The sequence below is a fragment of the Ursus maritimus genome, unplaced genomic scaffold (assembly GCF_017311325.1).
Source record: "Ursus maritimus isolate PB19 unplaced genomic scaffold, ASM1731132v1 scaffold_25, whole genome shotgun sequence".
Taxonomy (NCBI): domain Eukaryota; kingdom Metazoa; phylum Chordata; class Mammalia; order Carnivora; family Ursidae; genus Ursus; species Ursus maritimus.
In genome coordinates, this window is record NW_024425008.1 from 4,259,866 (window position 1) to 4,276,789 (window position 16,924).

General features: G+C 60.7%; 1 protein-coding gene across 5 annotated transcripts; it reads left to right on the plus strand.

Moving 5' to 3' along the window:
* The first annotated feature begins 352 nt into the window (after positions 1-352).
* SLC25A29 (solute carrier family 25 member 29) lies at positions 353-13,442 on the plus strand. 5 transcript variants are annotated; one of them, XM_040641430.1, is made up of 6 exons: positions 526-572; positions 6,240-6,283; positions 9,193-9,268; positions 9,776-9,929; positions 11,257-11,340; positions 11,651-13,442. In XM_040641430.1, exon 6 carries the CDS (start codon positions 11,687-11,689, stop codon positions 12,407-12,409), a length of 723 nt encoding a protein of 240 aa, XP_040497364.1. In that variant the 5' UTR covers positions 526-572; positions 6,240-6,283; positions 9,193-9,268; positions 9,776-9,929; positions 11,257-11,340; positions 11,651-11,686; the 3' UTR covers positions 12,410-13,442. The 5 variants fall into 5 exon arrangements, with proteins under 5 accessions (XP_040497363.1, XP_040497364.1, XP_040497366.1 ...); XM_040641432.1 differs by lacking the exon at positions 9,193-9,268 and having other exon boundaries at positions 555-572; XM_040641431.1 differs by lacking the exons at positions 526-572; positions 6,240-6,283 and adding an exon at positions 8,429-8,961.
* The last annotated feature ends 3,482 nt before the right edge of the window (positions 13,443-16,924 follow it).

Here is a 16,924-nt window from a genome sequence, read left to right on the forward strand (position 1 = left end):
CACCGTCCCGCCGCCGCGCGCACCGGGCCGCCTCTCCCGCCCGCACCGGCGCGGGCGGGCGCACGAAGCACATTCTTTGTCTGCAGCGCCTGTGCGCCTCCCCCGCCCTCCACGTCCCCCTCACCCCTCCCGCCCCGGACACGCCCAGCCAATGAGGCGCGGCGGCGGCGCGCAGGGCCCGGGGTGTTGTCCGCGCCTCGCCCGCCCATTGGCCGCGCTCTGCACCCCGCCGGGGCCCGGCCGGCAGGCCCGAGGGGCGGGGCGCGCGGCCCGAAGTGAGGGACCGCCGGCAGCCGGCGGACAGCAGCGAGGGCGAGCGAGCCGGTCAGCGAGGGACGTGCGCGGACCGAGGACCCGCGCACCGAGTCGCCGCCGCCGCCGACCCCCGACCCCGGCCGGCCCCGGGCTCCGCGCCAGGAGCGGCGGCCAGGCCGAGCCCTAATCCAGCGAGCCCGGGGAACCCCCGACGGCGACCCGTCCGGCGAGGGGCCAAAGGAGAAGGACGAGGAGGAAGGGCGGCCTCACCGGGTACCCGGCAATGGCGCTCGACTTCCTGGCTGGATGCGCTGGGGGTAAGGAGGCGGGCGGCTCTCGCCCCGAGCGCCCGATCTCGGGATGCCGGAGCCAGGCGTGCGGGATGGGAGGCCGGCTCACCTGCGAGCCCTGGGCCCCGGCGGCTCACCCTGTGGCCGGGGTTTCGTCGCCTGCAGAATGGGGGATAACAATGCTCTCGTCTCACTGGGCTCTCGTGGGCGTGAATTGACTGCAGGCCCGAAGGGCGTCTAGCGCGCAGTTCGCGAGGGCACGCGTCGTTTAAGTCCTTCGGGGCACGTCCGGACGAGAGGTCTGGGGCGCCGGGGCAGCACGGTGGCTTGGCCAAGGCTGGGACTGCCAGGAGGATGCACCAGCGCCCCTTGCGCCCTTCTCGCCCGAGGCCTCGGGCGCATCTCCCTCCCCTGCTCCTGCATCCCCGGCCCGCGCCCACCCGGACCAGAGCCCCTTACCAGGGCCCGAGAAGTTTGGGGTTGGCTCCACCCTCTTCCCCGCAAAGATGTCTGGGCGGGGCTGGGGCCACAGGACAACCCCCCGGCGGGCTGGCCTTGGAGGGCACTGAAGGGCGCCGGCCGGACCCCAGGCGCCGGACCCCAGGCGCCGAGTCACGCTTTGGCACGCCGCACCTTCCTACGCCGTTCCCTGAGCTGCTGGGGGGCGACTCCACCCAGGTGGCGGCGTGGACTAGCCCTCGTGCTCACGCGTGCGTGTCACTGATGTGGGGCACCTTCACCCAGGCCGGGCTGCTAGGGTCCTCCCCAAGCCTGTGTCCCGAGAAGGCAGCAATCAGTGTGCAGTGGGGCTCTGCTGTGGGGCGTCCGAGGCACCAGGCTGGCCACTTCCCTGTTTGGCCTGTAGTTTCTCTGCTTTTACTTGGAGAGTTAATTTACGCAACTGGTATTAATTGCGAGCCAGGTTTAGCTAACAGGTATTCCCCACCGAGGTGACAGAGGAGCCGCTAGGAGTCGGCTGCGTCACCCCAGGCCTAATCCTGCGCTGATGGTGGGCTTCTCTCCTCCAGCACCTGTTTATCTGCTGGCGTTTGGCGCTGGGCTCCCTGGAGCCAGAGGAGGGACTAGCAGTGGCCTCAGGCATTTAAACCTCTGCAGTTTGAGCGTCCTACTCTGGGCAAGAGGAGACTGGTGGAGAAGACAGTGTGCCAGGGAAGTGATGTGTGTGAAGAGATTTAAGAACTTCCCGGACTGTTACCCAGTCGGGCCTCAGGAAACCACCGGGCTGGAGCCTGCTGAAGGAGGGAAAACCCCAGGGCTTTTCATAAATGGGTGCATTTCTCCCAAGCCCAGGCCAGAGCAGACAGGAGGGGGAAGCCTCTGCAGATCCAGCTCTCAGCTCCCCTATCCCCCAATGACCCCACTCCTGCTTTCTCTCCTGTGGCGGCACCTGCCCCCACCCCTGCTGGCTCCTCCTGTGCCCCAGGCTGTCCTCTACCCAGCCCTCCCCCTCTACCCAGCCCCCACCCAAGTGATGGCTCCATGAAGGTGGGCTGTCCCACGTGCAAAGACCCTTCCCAACTTCTTGGGGAGTGTGGGTTCTTTCCCCCAGAGGGGCAGGATTTCTTCTGATTTCTCCTGGGTGTCCTGGGAGCCCCTTGCAAGCTGTGGGGTTTGGGGTAGGACCACTCATCCTAAGGCCGGGCCTGCGTAGGGACCCATCCCCCCAGGCACACGTGTTCAGTCACTCGAGGCTCTTGCTCACAAAGGGCCGCTCCTGGAATGCCTTCTGCCCATCCTTACCAGGCCCACCCAGGAGATCCTGTCCAGGCTCCAGGGTTGGGGCGAGATAAGAGTCCAGTACCACACCCAGCTATAGGCCACAGCCCCCGCCCCCACTGCCTCCCTCGGATCTAGGCACAAGCCTGGGGCTGGCGGTGCGCACCCCCGTCCCTGCTGTGTGAGCGGAGGCCTGAGTCTCCCAGGTGCCTGAGGATGGAATTGGCTGCCACAAAGATTCTTGGCGAGGCTCGTCAGCCCCCGCTCCCCCCTGGGATCCTCTCCAGCTCTTATTTGACCCAGGAGAAACCTTGGTCTCGAGAAGTGGAGGGACTAGTGGGACAGTGACTTGGTTTTCCTTGTACCCCTGGCTGGCCTTCTGGGTCCCTGGCATGGCGCAGCCTGCGCAGAGGGACTGTCTAGGAAACAAGCCGGGTAGCACTCCCACCTCGGCGCCCAGGCCCTAGAGGCCCCGCCTAGTTACTTCGTTTTCGACTCCTCCTGGCCTGGAGGCTCAGGGCAGGGTGAAGGCGGTGCTTCTCTTTGGTGCCCTGGGGTCCCTCTAGATTCAGATTCCTGGGAGGGAGAAGAGTACCTCACCTCTGATTGGCTGAGTGTCGGGTCACGTGTTCAATGTCGCCCTCTGGGAGGTGGGGCAGGCACCTTGATTGACAGCATCCCGGCGCTCAGGCCCTGGGACGGTCAGAAGGCCTACCTACGCTCCCTACCAGGGGGTCGGTGCCGGGTCTTCAGCTCGCTGACACCCTGTGTTCTGAACGGAGTTCTCCCTGCCCAGGGCGTGGATAGGAGAAGGTGTGGAGAGCACCTCCATGGTGGGGCCGGGAATCCTGCCTGGGGAGAGTGGACCCCCCTCCTACCCTGGAGGGCCATGATGGGCTGAGGGTGCCTCTAAGAATCCAGCTTACGTTCGGCAGTGGGCACTGGCTTTGGAGGTGGCAGAAAGGGTCCACTTGGGCCGCCTCAGTGGCCTGTTCGGGAGCTGGTCTCGCAGGGCTTCCTGGCTCTCAAGGTAACTGTGAGGTTAAAAGGATAAGGCTTTGGGGGACAGGAGGCCCTGATGGAGGTGGGCCCCAAGGCCCCTCTGTTCCTGTGAGTGGGGATGTCCTAGGTGAGGCAGGAAGCCCCTCCCCTGAGGGCTGAGAACCGAGCCTCTGGGGAAAGTAGGAATGCAAATGACTGCCATTGGAGGCCTTGGCAATGGAGGCTGATGGGGTGGGGGTCATCCCCTCCCATGCTGGAGGCTGGTGAAGGCTGGTGCCAGAACCTGGGCAAGTCTGGGGTCAGAGGCAGGACGGGCCGCAGGAAGGGAACCTCCTGCATTTCCAGTGTGTGCTTCTTGGGGACCCCACAGCTGGGCCTGGCTGCAGAGGGCAGGGAGGGCCTGAAGGGCCCAGAGCTGGAGAAGCAAGGCCAAACAGCATACCCCAGGCAAGTATCAGGTTTCCAAAACCACAGGAAATCAGCTACAGTCCCAGAAAATAAATTCTAGAACTAGGGTGTTCAAATATAGAAAATTTACAACACGAAACGAAAAAAAGAAGGTGGGTTGCAAAAGATAGAAACGAAGTGTGTCTCAGAAGACCAGAGACGCAGGTATGGAAGTCTTGAGGGACAAGACGCCTTGGGGCTGTCTTTTCATCTTCCTGTGGATGTTACGGGTTCCAGAAGGAGGAAAAGGTCTGGAGATATGATTAGGATGAATACATAAGAGTGGAAATTTTCTCTGTGATCAGAAAAATGCCTGAGTCTGGGGAATGAAAGCGCTGGTGTGGTACCAGGCAGGGTTACTCTTAAAAAAAAAAAAAAAAAAAGACACACCCTTGGCATCTTGGTGACATTCCTGAAATCTAGATAAAATCTCAGAGGCTTCCTGATAGAACGCATCAATTATTGACAAAGGAGAAGAAACGCACTGGCAACAGATTTCTCAGCTGCAGTAGCAGAAGCCAGAAGATTCTGGGATATTGGCCTCGGCTGAGAGCCTCACCAGAGCACAGGTCCCTTGTTCCCTGACAGCATTAACGAGATAGATTTTGCAGAGGAGCAGGAATGCGGAGGCCGTTGCCCTAAATGTTACCTCTGAGAAAAATGGCAACTGATCAGAGTAGAGACCCCCAGAAGGGGGTAGCGGTGAGGAGGAGAGGGAACAGCTCTGAGTCTCGTGGGGTCTCTGGGTGTGTGGGGTAGGGGATAGAAGGGGAAGCTACAGGGGTGGGGACCTTCTTGGGGTGGCTGTTCCTGGGGTGGGGCAGCGGGGGGCAGAGAGAGCCTTGGGGGTCAACGGTTCTTAGCCTGTGTCTACAAAATGATTCTAAGGGTTAGAAACAAGAAGTAACCTTTAGCTGAACTTAAACGTTAACAAGCAGAAGGAGGACAAATGGCAGTTTGCCCGAACCAGCAAAGATGCAGAAAGGAAAAGGAGTAAGAGAATTCATTCACATAAAATAAGATAGAGTCGGGTCAGATGTCCTGTCTTGGCAAAATCAGAGGCCAGAGCTGAGCTGTAGCTCCTTTCCAGGAGCATCGAGAACAAAGCAGGAGGACCAGGTTGACAGTTCACTGTCACAAAGCTATACCAGGCACACGTAACCAAAAAGAAAGCAGGACTGGCAAAGTTAGTATCAAACACAGTGGATTCTAAGGCCCGAAGCATGGAACAGGATGGAGAGGACACCCTACAAAGATTTGCAAGTTGTAAAGAGGCTGCATAGTGATCCCCACTAACCTCTGGGCGCCCACCACGATACCCAGCCCCAGCAGGGGGCAGGAAAGACGAGTGGTTAAGGAGGAGGGCTCCAGGCCCAGAAGATCCAGGTTCAGAGCCTCACCCCACCAACTAAGGAGCTGTGCAGCGTGGACATACTCTCTCGGCCTCCCATTCCTCATCTGTAAAATGGGCTAATAGTCCTTTCTTTACATAGAAGAGGGAGAGTTAGTACACATACGAAACTAACAACAGTGACCCCCAGGTAGAAATGTTACTGTTTGTCACTCAACAAATAGTAACTGTCTTAATTATAGATACTCCTAGCAGTAAAAGGAGAACTTTAAGAAAGTCACACACAAAATTCTCGGGAGGAAGGCGTGGGAGTTGGTGCTCGGGTTACTGCACCTCACTGAGCCTCCCCTTCTCCTTCCGTGAATGCGGAAACAAGGTGCCTGATTCCCGGTGATATTTACACCTGAACAGCACGCAGGACTCTGAAAAGTATTTAGGAGCCGATTTGGGGAGTGAGCCTTTGTCCTTCGAGATGGGGCTGGGTTTGGGCAGGGCTTGAACCGATCATATCGGGCAGATCACAAAGGCCCACGATGCAAAGTCGGGAACTGACTCCCTGGGCAGCAGGTGCCGCCCCTGCAGGGAAGGGAGTGGCCGGCCCGTGTCTGCAATACCTCCGTGCCTCGCCTCGGGTCCCGGGTTAGCACGCAGGGTGAGGAGGGTGAGGGTGGGGGGACCGAGGCTCACACCTGGTACAGGGGAGGAGAGTGAGACGCAGACCTCGAGTTCCTTGTGAGCTGGGCCATCTGATGAGTGGCAGCGGGAAAATTCACATCTGGGTGACTGTCTGGGCCCCCGTGCCATGCTGGAGGTGTTTGCGGGGGCCGGGCGGGGGAGGGGGTTGGGGGGAGAGACAACTTCTGTTGTCAGGTGTGGTCGGAGAGTAGCAGGGGAGGGAGAGACACCAACTTCAAGTTGGACAGATCCTGGCTCGTCCTCAGGGATGTCACCCTCTTACCCTCCCTGCTCACGCAGACCTGAGGACAAAGGAGCTCACAGGGTGCCTGGCACACAGTAGGCGCCTGGCACACAGTAGGCACCTGGCACACGTTCTCTGTTCCCTTCAGGCGGCTCCCACGCGGTCCTCCCAGGCGGAAGCCCCCCCCCACTGCAGGTTTCTGAGGCATCCGGGTGATGGTCCTCCTTTTTCCCTCCAGGTGTGGCAGGCGTGCTCGTGGGACACCCATTTGACACGGTCAAGGTGAGTGTCTTGTCACAGTTTTCCTCTCAGGTCTTTGTGGAGGCGCAGACCGTGCACAGAGGCCTGCAGGGCAGAGGCGGCGGGAGGCCCCCTTCCAGTGACCACCTTAGGAACACCTGTGCGGTCTTCCCACAGGTTCTGGAATACAGGTAGACGCTGGGTTCTGTGACACCCAGGTGGACGGCTGTGTGTCCGCGTTCCTTCTGGGTCTGGCCTTGCCTCTCCCAGCTCGGGGCTGAACTTAGAGGCCCCTGAGACTGAGACTGAGAGGCTGACGGGCAGCCTTCCCCTTCCCAGAGCGGGGGCCACCCACTGTTCCCATGCAGAAGCCCTCCAGACGTCTTCTCGAAAGAAAGAGCAGTTCAGAGAGAGAATACAGAGAGACAAAAACCCGAACTTGTCAGTATTTCCCACGCATGCGATCTTCACCGAGTGGTAATCACCGCGGCGCGAAATCGCGCAGTTGGTTCCCAAGGGCTGGTGTGCACTTGTGTGGAGTTCGTGGCTCCAGAGTGTGGCCCTGGGGCGAGCACTCGGTCCACAGCTCCTCCGCGATAAACTGTCCAAATCCAGGTTCTCAGAGGCTCACAATGGAAACAAAGGAAATCCATGTTCTCCAGCTGCAAATTCCCAAATAGGATTTTGTCCCTGTTGTTGGGGTTTTAAGTCCTGAAACCAGCCAAGTCTGGACTTTTCCTTGCAGGCTTCACCCGGGAATCAGCGCGAGCTGTAAGCAGCAGGGCACTAGGCCAGACCCTGTGACCCACTGTAAACACTGAACTTGGCAGTGCTTACTGGGGACGGCCAAGGCAAGGATGTCAGCCCTAGCTGGGTTTGAGGTCATTTCCTGTCCCCTCTTTTTTCAGTGGAAGTCAGGTGGTCCTTGGGCAAGAAAAGGACTCGGGACCTCAGCGCTGGGGTTTCCTCCAGGGCAGGCCTGAGGGCCTAGCTTCACTTACCGGCTCTGACCTGAACGAGTTCTGCCCGAGGCCTTGCGCAGGTCCAGGCCCCCTGCTAGCCCATCTGCTGTGTGACCTGGGGCCGGCTGCTTCACCTCGGGGCGCAGGGTTCTCATCTGCTGCGTGAGGCCGCGGGCAAGTTTACGGAGGCCCTTGTGGTGCCGGATGCTCGTCAGTCAAGTCTGGGTCGCACGAAATGCTAGTTCTGCAGCGCAGACCTCCTCCTATCCCATCGTATGCGGTTCAGGGAGAAGGCGGAAGGAGCAGGCTTTGCTCCCACCCAGCGGCCCGTGTCTCCACACGGCCCGCCGAGAGCCTGTCCTCACCGCTGCCTGTGCGCGGCCCACAGGCCGGAGCAGCCCAGGAGAGCCTGGCATTGTCTGCGCTCTGCTGTGTTCAGATCTCGTGTCACATGTGGTAAATGCCTCTGTATCTGGCCAAGAAGTGACTCTGGATTTGCTTCCTCAGCCCAGCTTCGCAGGGGCCAGGTCTCTCTGAGCCATGACTCGGCCTGGGCATGGCCAGGCCCCCCTCAGCTAGCCCCGCTCCCACTGGGCCCCCTCCTCAGGGACCCCCAGGCTGGGGAGGACTCTGTCCTGGTGGCTCTGGCCCCCTCTGAGCTCCTGGGCCACGACCCGCACCCCCGGCAGTGACTGGGCGCAGGAGCCTCTCCACCCCACAGAGCTCCTGCCCCTAGGACCCTATTCCTTACCTCACCCCTGGAGAATGGTCTTTGAAGAAATCCACTGGTGAGTCCTTTTGGCCACGGCGGCCCACCTGCATCACATCTGCGCACACCCGTCTTTAAGAGCCAGGCTTCTCATGGATAGGAAGAACCGCCCCCAGTAATCCGCTCATCACTCAACTCGAGACCCCTCTCATCCTAGTTACGGGCTCACTGTTGTGTTGTGCTATCAGGGAACACGCTCCTTTGGTTTAATTTAATGCTGTGTCACCAGTGGCCTTATTTTTCTGTTTTTAAGATTTTATTTATTTGACAGAGAGCACAGGCAGAGCGGCAGGCAGGGGCAGAGGGAGGGTCAAAGGGAGAAGCAGACTCCCCGGGGAGCAGGGAGCCCCACGTGGGGCTCGATCCCAGGACCCTGGGATCAAGACCTGAGCCAAAGACAGACACACTTAACCGACCGAGTCATCCAGGCACACCACCGTCCCCCCCGCCCCCCGCCCCGAGCCCAGTTGCCTTATTTTTTACTGGCTCTTTTCCAGCATAAGAGTTAAACAATTCTTATTAAAAGAAAATTGGGAAAGGTAGAAGAGCTCCTTATTTCCGTATACTGACAAATCCGTTTTCCCACTCTGTGCACTTCCTTCAGGACCCCCTCCACCATCGTGCCTGCCACGGGCGTGTGGTATTTTTAAAATATCATCACGTACATACCCAGTTATTTAGTTCCTTTCTATTACAAAGGCAATGTAGGTTGTAAAGAAATTTTTAACCGTTATAGAGACATATAAACTAAAAACAAAACAAAACCCAGTCCTTCATAGATCCTCTCCCCAACCTTCATTAGTGATCTCTGCTGAAAAACAGAAATGTACACAGACCCATATATATTCCTGAGTTCGGCCAAAGTGGGATTGACTTCAGTAGCTCTGTTGTTTTAACTGAAATTTAACACATGTAGAAAAGTGCACACATGTCAAGTGCATGAATCTACCAGTCATCGCGAAGCACATGCCTGGGGAGAGCAGAACAAGGTCAGCCCCCCCCAGAAGTCCCCCAGTCCTCCTAGCAACCCCTCCCCTTTCTACTGCCAAGGACATGACAGTAATCAGGGACACTGGGTCTAAAACTGCTTTTGCCGGGGAGTGGCCATCCCAGGGCAGGGGAGGGGATGTCCCGGGAGGTCGGGGGCTGGGCCCTGGGGGCTCCGTGCCTGGATGTGATGTTGACATTTTATGTTGCTCTAACCGCCTTTACTTTCTAAGCTAGGGGCTGTCTCCATCTGTAGCAAAACTGTAACTTTGTTGTAGATGAGCGTAAGCCTCACCCTGGGGAGCGCTAGTAAGTATAGACCAGGGGCACCTGACCCTCCTCTGTCCTCGCTGAACCACACCCTGGGCATGAACACCCCTCCTTCTCCCCACCCCACACAGTTCCCTCCCTGACTAGCAGGGGACAGGGAGGGCCTGAGGTGAGCTTGGGCCCGGCCCAGGTCCTGGGGCGGGGACCCAGGTGGGGCTGGTGGAGAAAAATCAGCCCCCTCTGGATCAGAGGGTCTTCCCACTGGGGGTCTCCCAGCCCGGTGGAGAGCTGGGAACCTTTTGAGCATGTGTGCCAATGATCACTTTTCCAGGGGCAGGCCCCCCAATCCTCAAATGGGATGTTAACCTCAACTCTAGAGATTACAAGACTCGGGCCCCATTTCACCCCCAAACCTGGTCCCCCAAACTGCCAGCCAGCGAGTGCTCAGCCCGGGTCCAGGGGTCACAAGCAAAGGGGAGGGGGCCTCCGTGCTCCCCGTGGGACCCAAGCTGGCCTGAGCCTGGCAAGAGCTCGTTCAACCTACAGGGACTTCAAGCCGCCATCCACATGTGGCCGAAATCCGCTCACATGGCCCAGTTAGGGGCTGCACGAGAGAGAGAAATGTCCTACCAGAGACCCCAGAACCCGGAAGGGAAATGAGAAACCTCTCATCGCAAAAACAACCTGAGCAGAGCTCAAGGTGTTAATACGTTATTAAGTGTTAAGGTGTTAATATGTTGTTAATAGTTGCACAAGCGCTTCTGCTTTTCTCCACTGCAAATCCACCCCTTCCCTGCCAGGCCCGAGCGGGGCGGGCAGCCAGGGTGGGAAGGGGAGCTGGGGTGACCCCTGCATGGTGCCCTCGCTTGTCAGCCGCTTCTCAGAGCAGTGGCTGCCAACTGCAGAGGTCCTCGTGTGCAGAGATGGTGCTTTTTTGTTCTTCAGAAACATTCTTTTGTCAGTGCATTTGGCAAGAGAAGATCCACTGGAAGGCTCTTAGCAGCCAGCACCTCACCCCGCTCTGGCCCTGACCAACACAGCCGAGCCACTCCTGTTACTGGAGAGGATAGACAGCCTTGGCCAAGTTGCAAAACATCTCTGAGTTTCAGTGTTCCCATCTTTGAAGTGGGGGTAATGACACCCACCTTGGCTGGTGATTCCAGGGTTAGGCCCTCTGGTGCTGCCGGGCATGGAGGGGTGTTTGTGCTGTGGCCCTGGCTGTGATAGTGATTTCTGAGTCAGCTCCTGAGCACATGACTTAACCTAGCTCACCCCCCACCCCCATGACCTGGATTCTGAGTTCGGGAAATGTGCTCCAGTTCCACACTGTGGGGCCTGCGTATCAAGCACAGAGATAAGCTCTCTGTCAACAGAGAATAAAATCAAGAGGTTCTGGACAGGGCTCCAAGAGCAGCTTGGCCTGAGCCCCCACGTCCCGAAGGTGGTGACATAGTCACCAAGGAGCTATCAGCTGCTCTCCTGTCACTGCTTTGCTAACTCACGACCACTGTCCTCACCAGGGGCTACTGGCAGAAATGAGGGGGTCCCTCAGAGTCCAGGGCTCACTGCTTTTAACACCCATTGCAGCACTGTCAGCCCCCAAGGAGGGGAGTTGGGTGATAGGAATTAAGTGGGGAGTCCCTCCGGCACCAGCCATGGTTTGCCACCAGGACAGTGGGGAGGTCTGGGAAAATGCTTTGTGCTCCGCTGTCCGCACATGGTGCAGACATACACAACCAGAGGCTTAGCCTCTACTTCTCTGAGATCTTGGGGACCCTCTACCCCCTGTGCAACTGGCTGTCTGCGGCTGTTGCCCACTGATATCCCCCGCCCCAAGAGGCATGGACACCCGGCCCTGCCCCATCCCAGAATTCCAAAAGCCGTAGAAAGCTACTTGGCTCCCTGCCTCCAGCGACCAGCCTTGGGCCTGCAGAAGCGTGCTCTGCGGGCTGTCCTGAGTGCTGGGGCAAGGGAGCTGGGAGCTTCGGCTGGGCTCGCCCACCTTTCACTGGGCCCTGTCCTTGCAGGTGCGGCTTCAGGTCCAGAGCGTGGAGAAGCCTCAGTACCGAGGGACCTTGCACTGCTTCCAGTCAATCATCAAGCAGGAGAGTGTGAGTGGCCTGGGCCTAGGGGTGGCGGTGGGGAACCAGCTTCTAGAATGCTTTGGGCCCCAGACCGCAGAGCTGGAGAAGGTGTCCGGGGACATGGGCAAATGGGGACTTGGGAAATGGGAAGGTGCGAATGCCCAGGCCTCTGACATCCAGGACATGGGTTCTAGCAGAATTCGCCTTGGTCCTCTTGAACGGGGTTGGGGGGTGTGCTGGGGCTCCGCCCTCCCTGCAGGCAGGGTCCTGGGGAGGCGGGCCGGGCCACCCAAGCAGGCGCAGGGGCGCGCCTGACGCGTGTCCGTGCGCCCCGCAGGTGCTGGGCCTGTACAAGGGCCTGGGCTCGCCCCTCATGGGGCTCACCTTCATCAACGCGCTGGTGTTCGGCGTGCAGGGCAACACCTTGCGGGCGCTGGGCCGCGACACGCCGCTGAACCAGTTCCTGGCCGGCGCGGCGGCGGGCGCCATCCAGTGCGTCATCTGCTGCCCCATGGAGCTGGCCAAGACGCGGCTGCAGCTGCAGGACGCGGGGCCGGCGCGCACCTACCGCGGCTCGCTGCACTGCCTGGCGCAGATCTACCGGCGCGAGGGCGTGCGCGGCGTCAACCGCGGCATGGCGTCCACGCTGCTGCGCGAGACGCCCAGCTTCGGCGTCTACTTCCTGGCGTACGACGTGCTGACACGCGCGCTCGGCTGCGAGCCCGGCGACCGGCTGCTGGTGCCCAAGCTGCTGCTGGCGGGCGGCACGTCGGGCATCCTGTCCTGGCTGTCCACCTACCCCGTGGACGTGGTCAAGTCGCGGCTGCAGGCCGACGGGCTGCGGGGCGCCCCGCGCTACGACGGCTTCGTGGACTGCGTGCGCCAGAGCTACCGCGCCGAGGGCTGGCGCGTGTTCACGCGCGGCCTGGCCTCCACGCTGCTGCGCGCCTTCCCCGTCAACGCCGCCACTTTCGCCACCGTCACCGTGGTGCTCACGTACGCGCGCGGCCCCGAGCCCCGGCCCGACGGCGAGGCCGTGCCGGCCGCGCCCGCCGCCCCTTCGGGGTCCGGCCTGGCTCAGCCCTCCAGCCTGTGAGGCCGGCGCCCGGGGGCCGCGGGCCCTGGACCCCAGCGGGCCTGGGCTGCCTGCCGCGCACCAGCCGGGGGGCCCTGGCCGCAGACTTGATGTCCGCGGTGTCCTGCGCCGGCAAATAGGGAGCCTCCAACCCGCGCTGTACAGTCACCGAGCTCGGCGATGATGGCGTGGAGCGCCCCGCGCTGAGCCTGGCGCTGTTGCTTGGGAGTCTTCGGAAGCCCAGTCGACGCTCCAGCCCTTTCCTGGGATCCGGGCCGCCACCACCGTGGGGTCTTTGACGACCCACCGATGGGCCACCCAGCGCCTAACCTCACATCGGCCACCTGTCAGGTCTTTCTTAGGGGCGGAGAGGCAGCTCCGGGTGCCCCCTGGTGTCCCGGAACCGAATGCTCTGCTAATGCACCCCAGCTGCTCCGTGGCCCAGCTGGGCATGCCCCTGCTGCCGCCACTCCCACTGACCCGCTACGGGCTTGGGATCTGGTGGCGGCTCCGTATCAGCCTAGGGGCTGGGCTTGGGGACCAGGCACAGGCCAGTGGGAGGGGAGCTCAATGGTTAAGTACAGCCGCGGGAAGGGAAGGCTTGTCACCCTCTGGTCCTCAGGCTGCCCATCTATAAAATGGGGACATGGGTCAGCCACTGTGTGGGGCTCTGGCCGGTGGCCAGGGTTCCCTGAGATGTGCAGAGGAGTCATCAAGGAGATTGGCGTAGGAGGATTCCCACTCCCCAGCAAATGATGTCTCTCCCAGGGAATCTCCTTATGCTTAGTGTTCCCATGAGGCCACGGAGGAAGGGCCTGTTAGTGGACACAGTACAGCGTGGCCATGTATTTGCACAGGGAGGTAGATGGTTTTGCACAAGCTGGAGATGACTATGGCCTCTTTTATCCTGAGCGGGGCTCAGCCTCTTGGGCAATGTGATACGGTCTCCCAGGAGGCTGACTGGGGTCAAGGAAGATAAGACTCCCCCCTATTCGCGTGGTGTCACTGTTGTATAGAAACTGCTGAAGGAATAAAATATTCTTTGTTTTCTTAAGAGTGAAGCCTTGCTTGTGTCCATTCCCCACCCCCTCCCTGGAGTCCGAGGGGCCAGCTTGCTGGTCTGTGCTCTCCAGCCCTGATGGCAGCCCGAGCTGTATGACCAGGGCACGCTCCAGCCTAGGTCCAGACCCTCAGTTTCCTCATCTGCAGAATGGGGCTGACATAGGCATGAGGACTAGGTGAGTTAGCTCACAAACATGCTGGATGACAGTGACCTTGCAGCAGTTTCCCTGGGCCGCCATAACCAAATCCCACGGCACAAACTGATGTTTATTCTCTTGAAGGGCTGAGGCCGGGCGTCTGGGATCCCGGGGTGGCAGCTGTGCGTCCTTCTGGAGATGCTCAGGGAGCATCCTTGCCTCTTCCAGCGCCTGGCGGTGGCCTCGGCTGCTGGCCATCCTGCTCCAGTCTGCCCTTCCAACTTCACTTGCCCGCCCCTCCCCGGGCATCTCTGTCTCCTCCTCTTTTTATCAGGACACAATCACTGGCACATGGGCCCAGCCTCCTCCAGTATGACCTCAGTTTGACTAATAACATCTGCAAAGACCCTGTACCTGGGCTGAGGACTTCAACCTGTCTTTTTGGGGGACACAAATCAACTCAACAGAGACCTTCTCCCTGATGGGTGTGTTCCAGTTGGCCACGTTTTTAACAGTTGCGTGGCATTGTACAGATAAGCCCTCTTTATTTACCCCGCTAGGCTCAGGACAGTCCTCTTGGAGAGAGCTGACATCTCAGCGGGGTCGCAGCCCCCCGGGCCATGGAGGGATCAGATGCAGCCGAGTCCCACGGGCGGAGGGAGGGGCAGTGCAGCTCACGAAGAGGTTGGAGAGGCCACCGGGCCAAGTCACGTAGCAGCGCCGAGCCTCCTAGGTGCTGACCTAATAGCACCCTGCCCTTTTCTGATGGAACCCAGTATGCTCTGGGTTTCAGCGTGTCTGGATGAAAATACCCTTCCAGATTCCCTTGCAGCTGGCGGTGGCCGCGTGTCCCAGATCTGGTCAGTGAAAGCGGTGGCTGGGGCTTCTGAGGAAGGTTTGTAAGAGGAACAAATGCACCATGGCACGTCCCAAGGAAATGGGGCTGGGATGCCCGTAGGGACAGTGGAGGCAGAGGCAGCCCTGTGACCTTGGTGGACCTCTGGGCCAGCCTGGTCTGCTCCTTCCTTGGGTTGTCTGCCAGGCATCATGGCCACAGCCAGGAGTTTTCCCCGGGGGAGTGACAGGCTCTAGTTCATGCCTTAGAGACCCCACAGGAGGCTGTGACGCACGTGGGCCACAGGGGTGAGGAGGCCTGGGGGGATGTTAAGAACCACAGGGCAACTCAAGGCTGGGAAGGGAGGGCTCCAGCTGCAGACAGGCGGGAGCACGCAGGAAGGAACGGTGATGGATGAAGCCGCCGTGGCAGTTTGAGGGAAACTGAGTCAACAGAGACTGTCTTCCCCCGATTTCTCCAGTGCTGGAGGCCAGCTGTGGCGAGGAAGTGTCGGCCGGTCCTCTGGTGTGCACACAGGCATTGATGGCTTATTCTCCTCCCTCTGGGCCCCAGGTGCAAGGAATGACTACGGCATCGTGCCCCTCACCCCCCCCCCCACCGGCCACTTTCACGGAGCTGTTCAGTGGCACTCATAAATCAAGAGACCCTCGTCCCAGAGCAGGCCACTCCGAGCCACCTATAGCTGGCAGGTTCTGCGATGTGAGGACCGCTCACGCAGCCTCCACTTCCCCGCAGCCCTCCGTTCGCAGCAACAGCCAGTCTGGGGGAGCCTGGGGTTCGCAAGCCCTCACCACCACCCCCCCCAACAGGCCTGGCCGTGCATCCGCTGGGCCGTCCTCCCCCCTGCAGCAGGAGTGTCCCGAGAGCCAGGATCAGCCTGGGCTGGCCCCCTTGACTCCCGTGGTCCGCTCGCCAAGTTCTGTGGCCGCAGGGGACGACAGCCTGGAGCCATAGTTCAGGCACCAGAGGGGCAGGAACCTTGGGCAGGCCCGGGTCCCAGCCTGGGTGCTCTTGGTCTCCACTTCCTTTCTGCAGTGGCCCCCTACCCTGACCTCCGGGGACCTACTCACCCTGAGGGTGGTGGTGCTGGTGTCCACTGTGTCCCGGGCACACTGGAGAAGGGGCAGAGGCTGCGGGAGCCCAGCCTGCGGGGGACACTGACTCCCACCTTGCCCTGGCCACACTCTCCCAGGCCAGCTGACATCTCTCAGGCTGTGATGATCAGTCTCCCTTCAAGGAAGCCCCCCCAAGGGCAGGGCCATGGTGTTTCCATAAAGTTTCCATGGAAGAGTATGTTGAGGTCACCAGAGACAATGGTGGGGGCCAGTGACCGGGCATTAGAACCGGGTGACAGTGGCAGAGCGGCATGTGGAGGGGCAGGGTAAGGCGCGAGTGCAAGTGGTTAGTTGAGGGGGAACCCCGCCCACCGCTGCCTGCGGTACAGGGATGCAGGGCTTCCCACCCCTTCCTCCCGAAGTGCCACACTGAAGCCTCCTGGCCTGGGCAGCTCTTCTCCCAGGTCCTGACTTTCACCCAGGACAGGCGCGGTCGGCCACGGGGGGCCTCTGTTCGCCCTGCCCCACCTCCGGCGGAGCCACCCCCTCCGCGGTCTGGCGGTGCACCAGGAGCCCTCCTGGAACGGCTCCCCTGCCCTCCGGCCTATCCCGGCGGCTACCGGCTGGCAGCAGGAGCCTTTTCTCCTGGACTCTCGCGGCCCGGGCTACCCTCCCACGCCTTACTCGTGCGGAGGAAGATGAAACCCTAGGGACCCAAGGTCACCCGCACTCGGGTCTGCGCCCCCCCTCCGCCCCTCCCACCAGCCGTGCTCAGGCCCTGGCAAGTTCGACAGCAGGCGAGGCCGCGGGACCCCTAAGCGTTCCCGCCCCACCGAGATCCGGAAGTCGCCCAGCGTCCCCAAAAGGGCTGGCTTTCCGGGGGTCCCGGCCGCCCCCGCCACGCGCACGCGCACGCGCACCCGTCCCCACCCGCCGCGCGGCGCGAGAGCAGCCGGGTGCAGCGCCCCCCGCGGCCGGAGGTGGAGGTGCACCCGCCGGTGCGGGCGGGGCCGGGGCTGGAGCCGCACAACCACCGACCCACAGGCCAGGCGCGGCCAGAGAGAGCCAGGAGGGCGGAGGCGAGAAGGAATTGGCCAAGGCGAGGCGTGGAAGGGCAGGCAGGAGCCCCCGCCGGGGCTGTAGACTCACAGGGTCTAGTACATAAGCAACATGCTGCAGGAGGCGCTGGGAGAAGGGGACTGGAGCCGGGTCACTAGCAGCTAGGCGCAAGCGTCCTCGGAGCCCGCCCTGCCACCGCCCTGCTAGATGTAATGCAAGTTCCCTTAACCCCCAAAACAGCCTGACACACAGTTCGCCCTCCAGATTGTGAGTGAATGAGCCAACCCCGGAATTCAAGGACAGGGGAAATGGAAATGAAAACGTGCAGGGGGAAAGTGAGGAGAGGTAGGAGAGGTTGGAGAAGTGG

Excerpts from the sequence above, each read along its gene's own strand:
- SLC25A29 (XM_040641429.1), top strand. The coding sequence starts at position 539 with ATGGCGCTCGACTTCCTGGCTGGATGCGCTGGGG. Across the intron at positions 573-6,239 it reads CCTGGCTGGATGCGCTGGGG|GTGTGGCAGGCGTGCTCGTG; the intron begins GTAAGGAGGCGG and ends TTTTCCCTCCAG. Across the intron at positions 11,341-11,650 it reads CAATCATCAAGCAGGAGAGT|GTGCTGGGCCTGTACAAGGG; the intron begins GTGAGTGGCCTG and ends TGCGCCCCGCAG.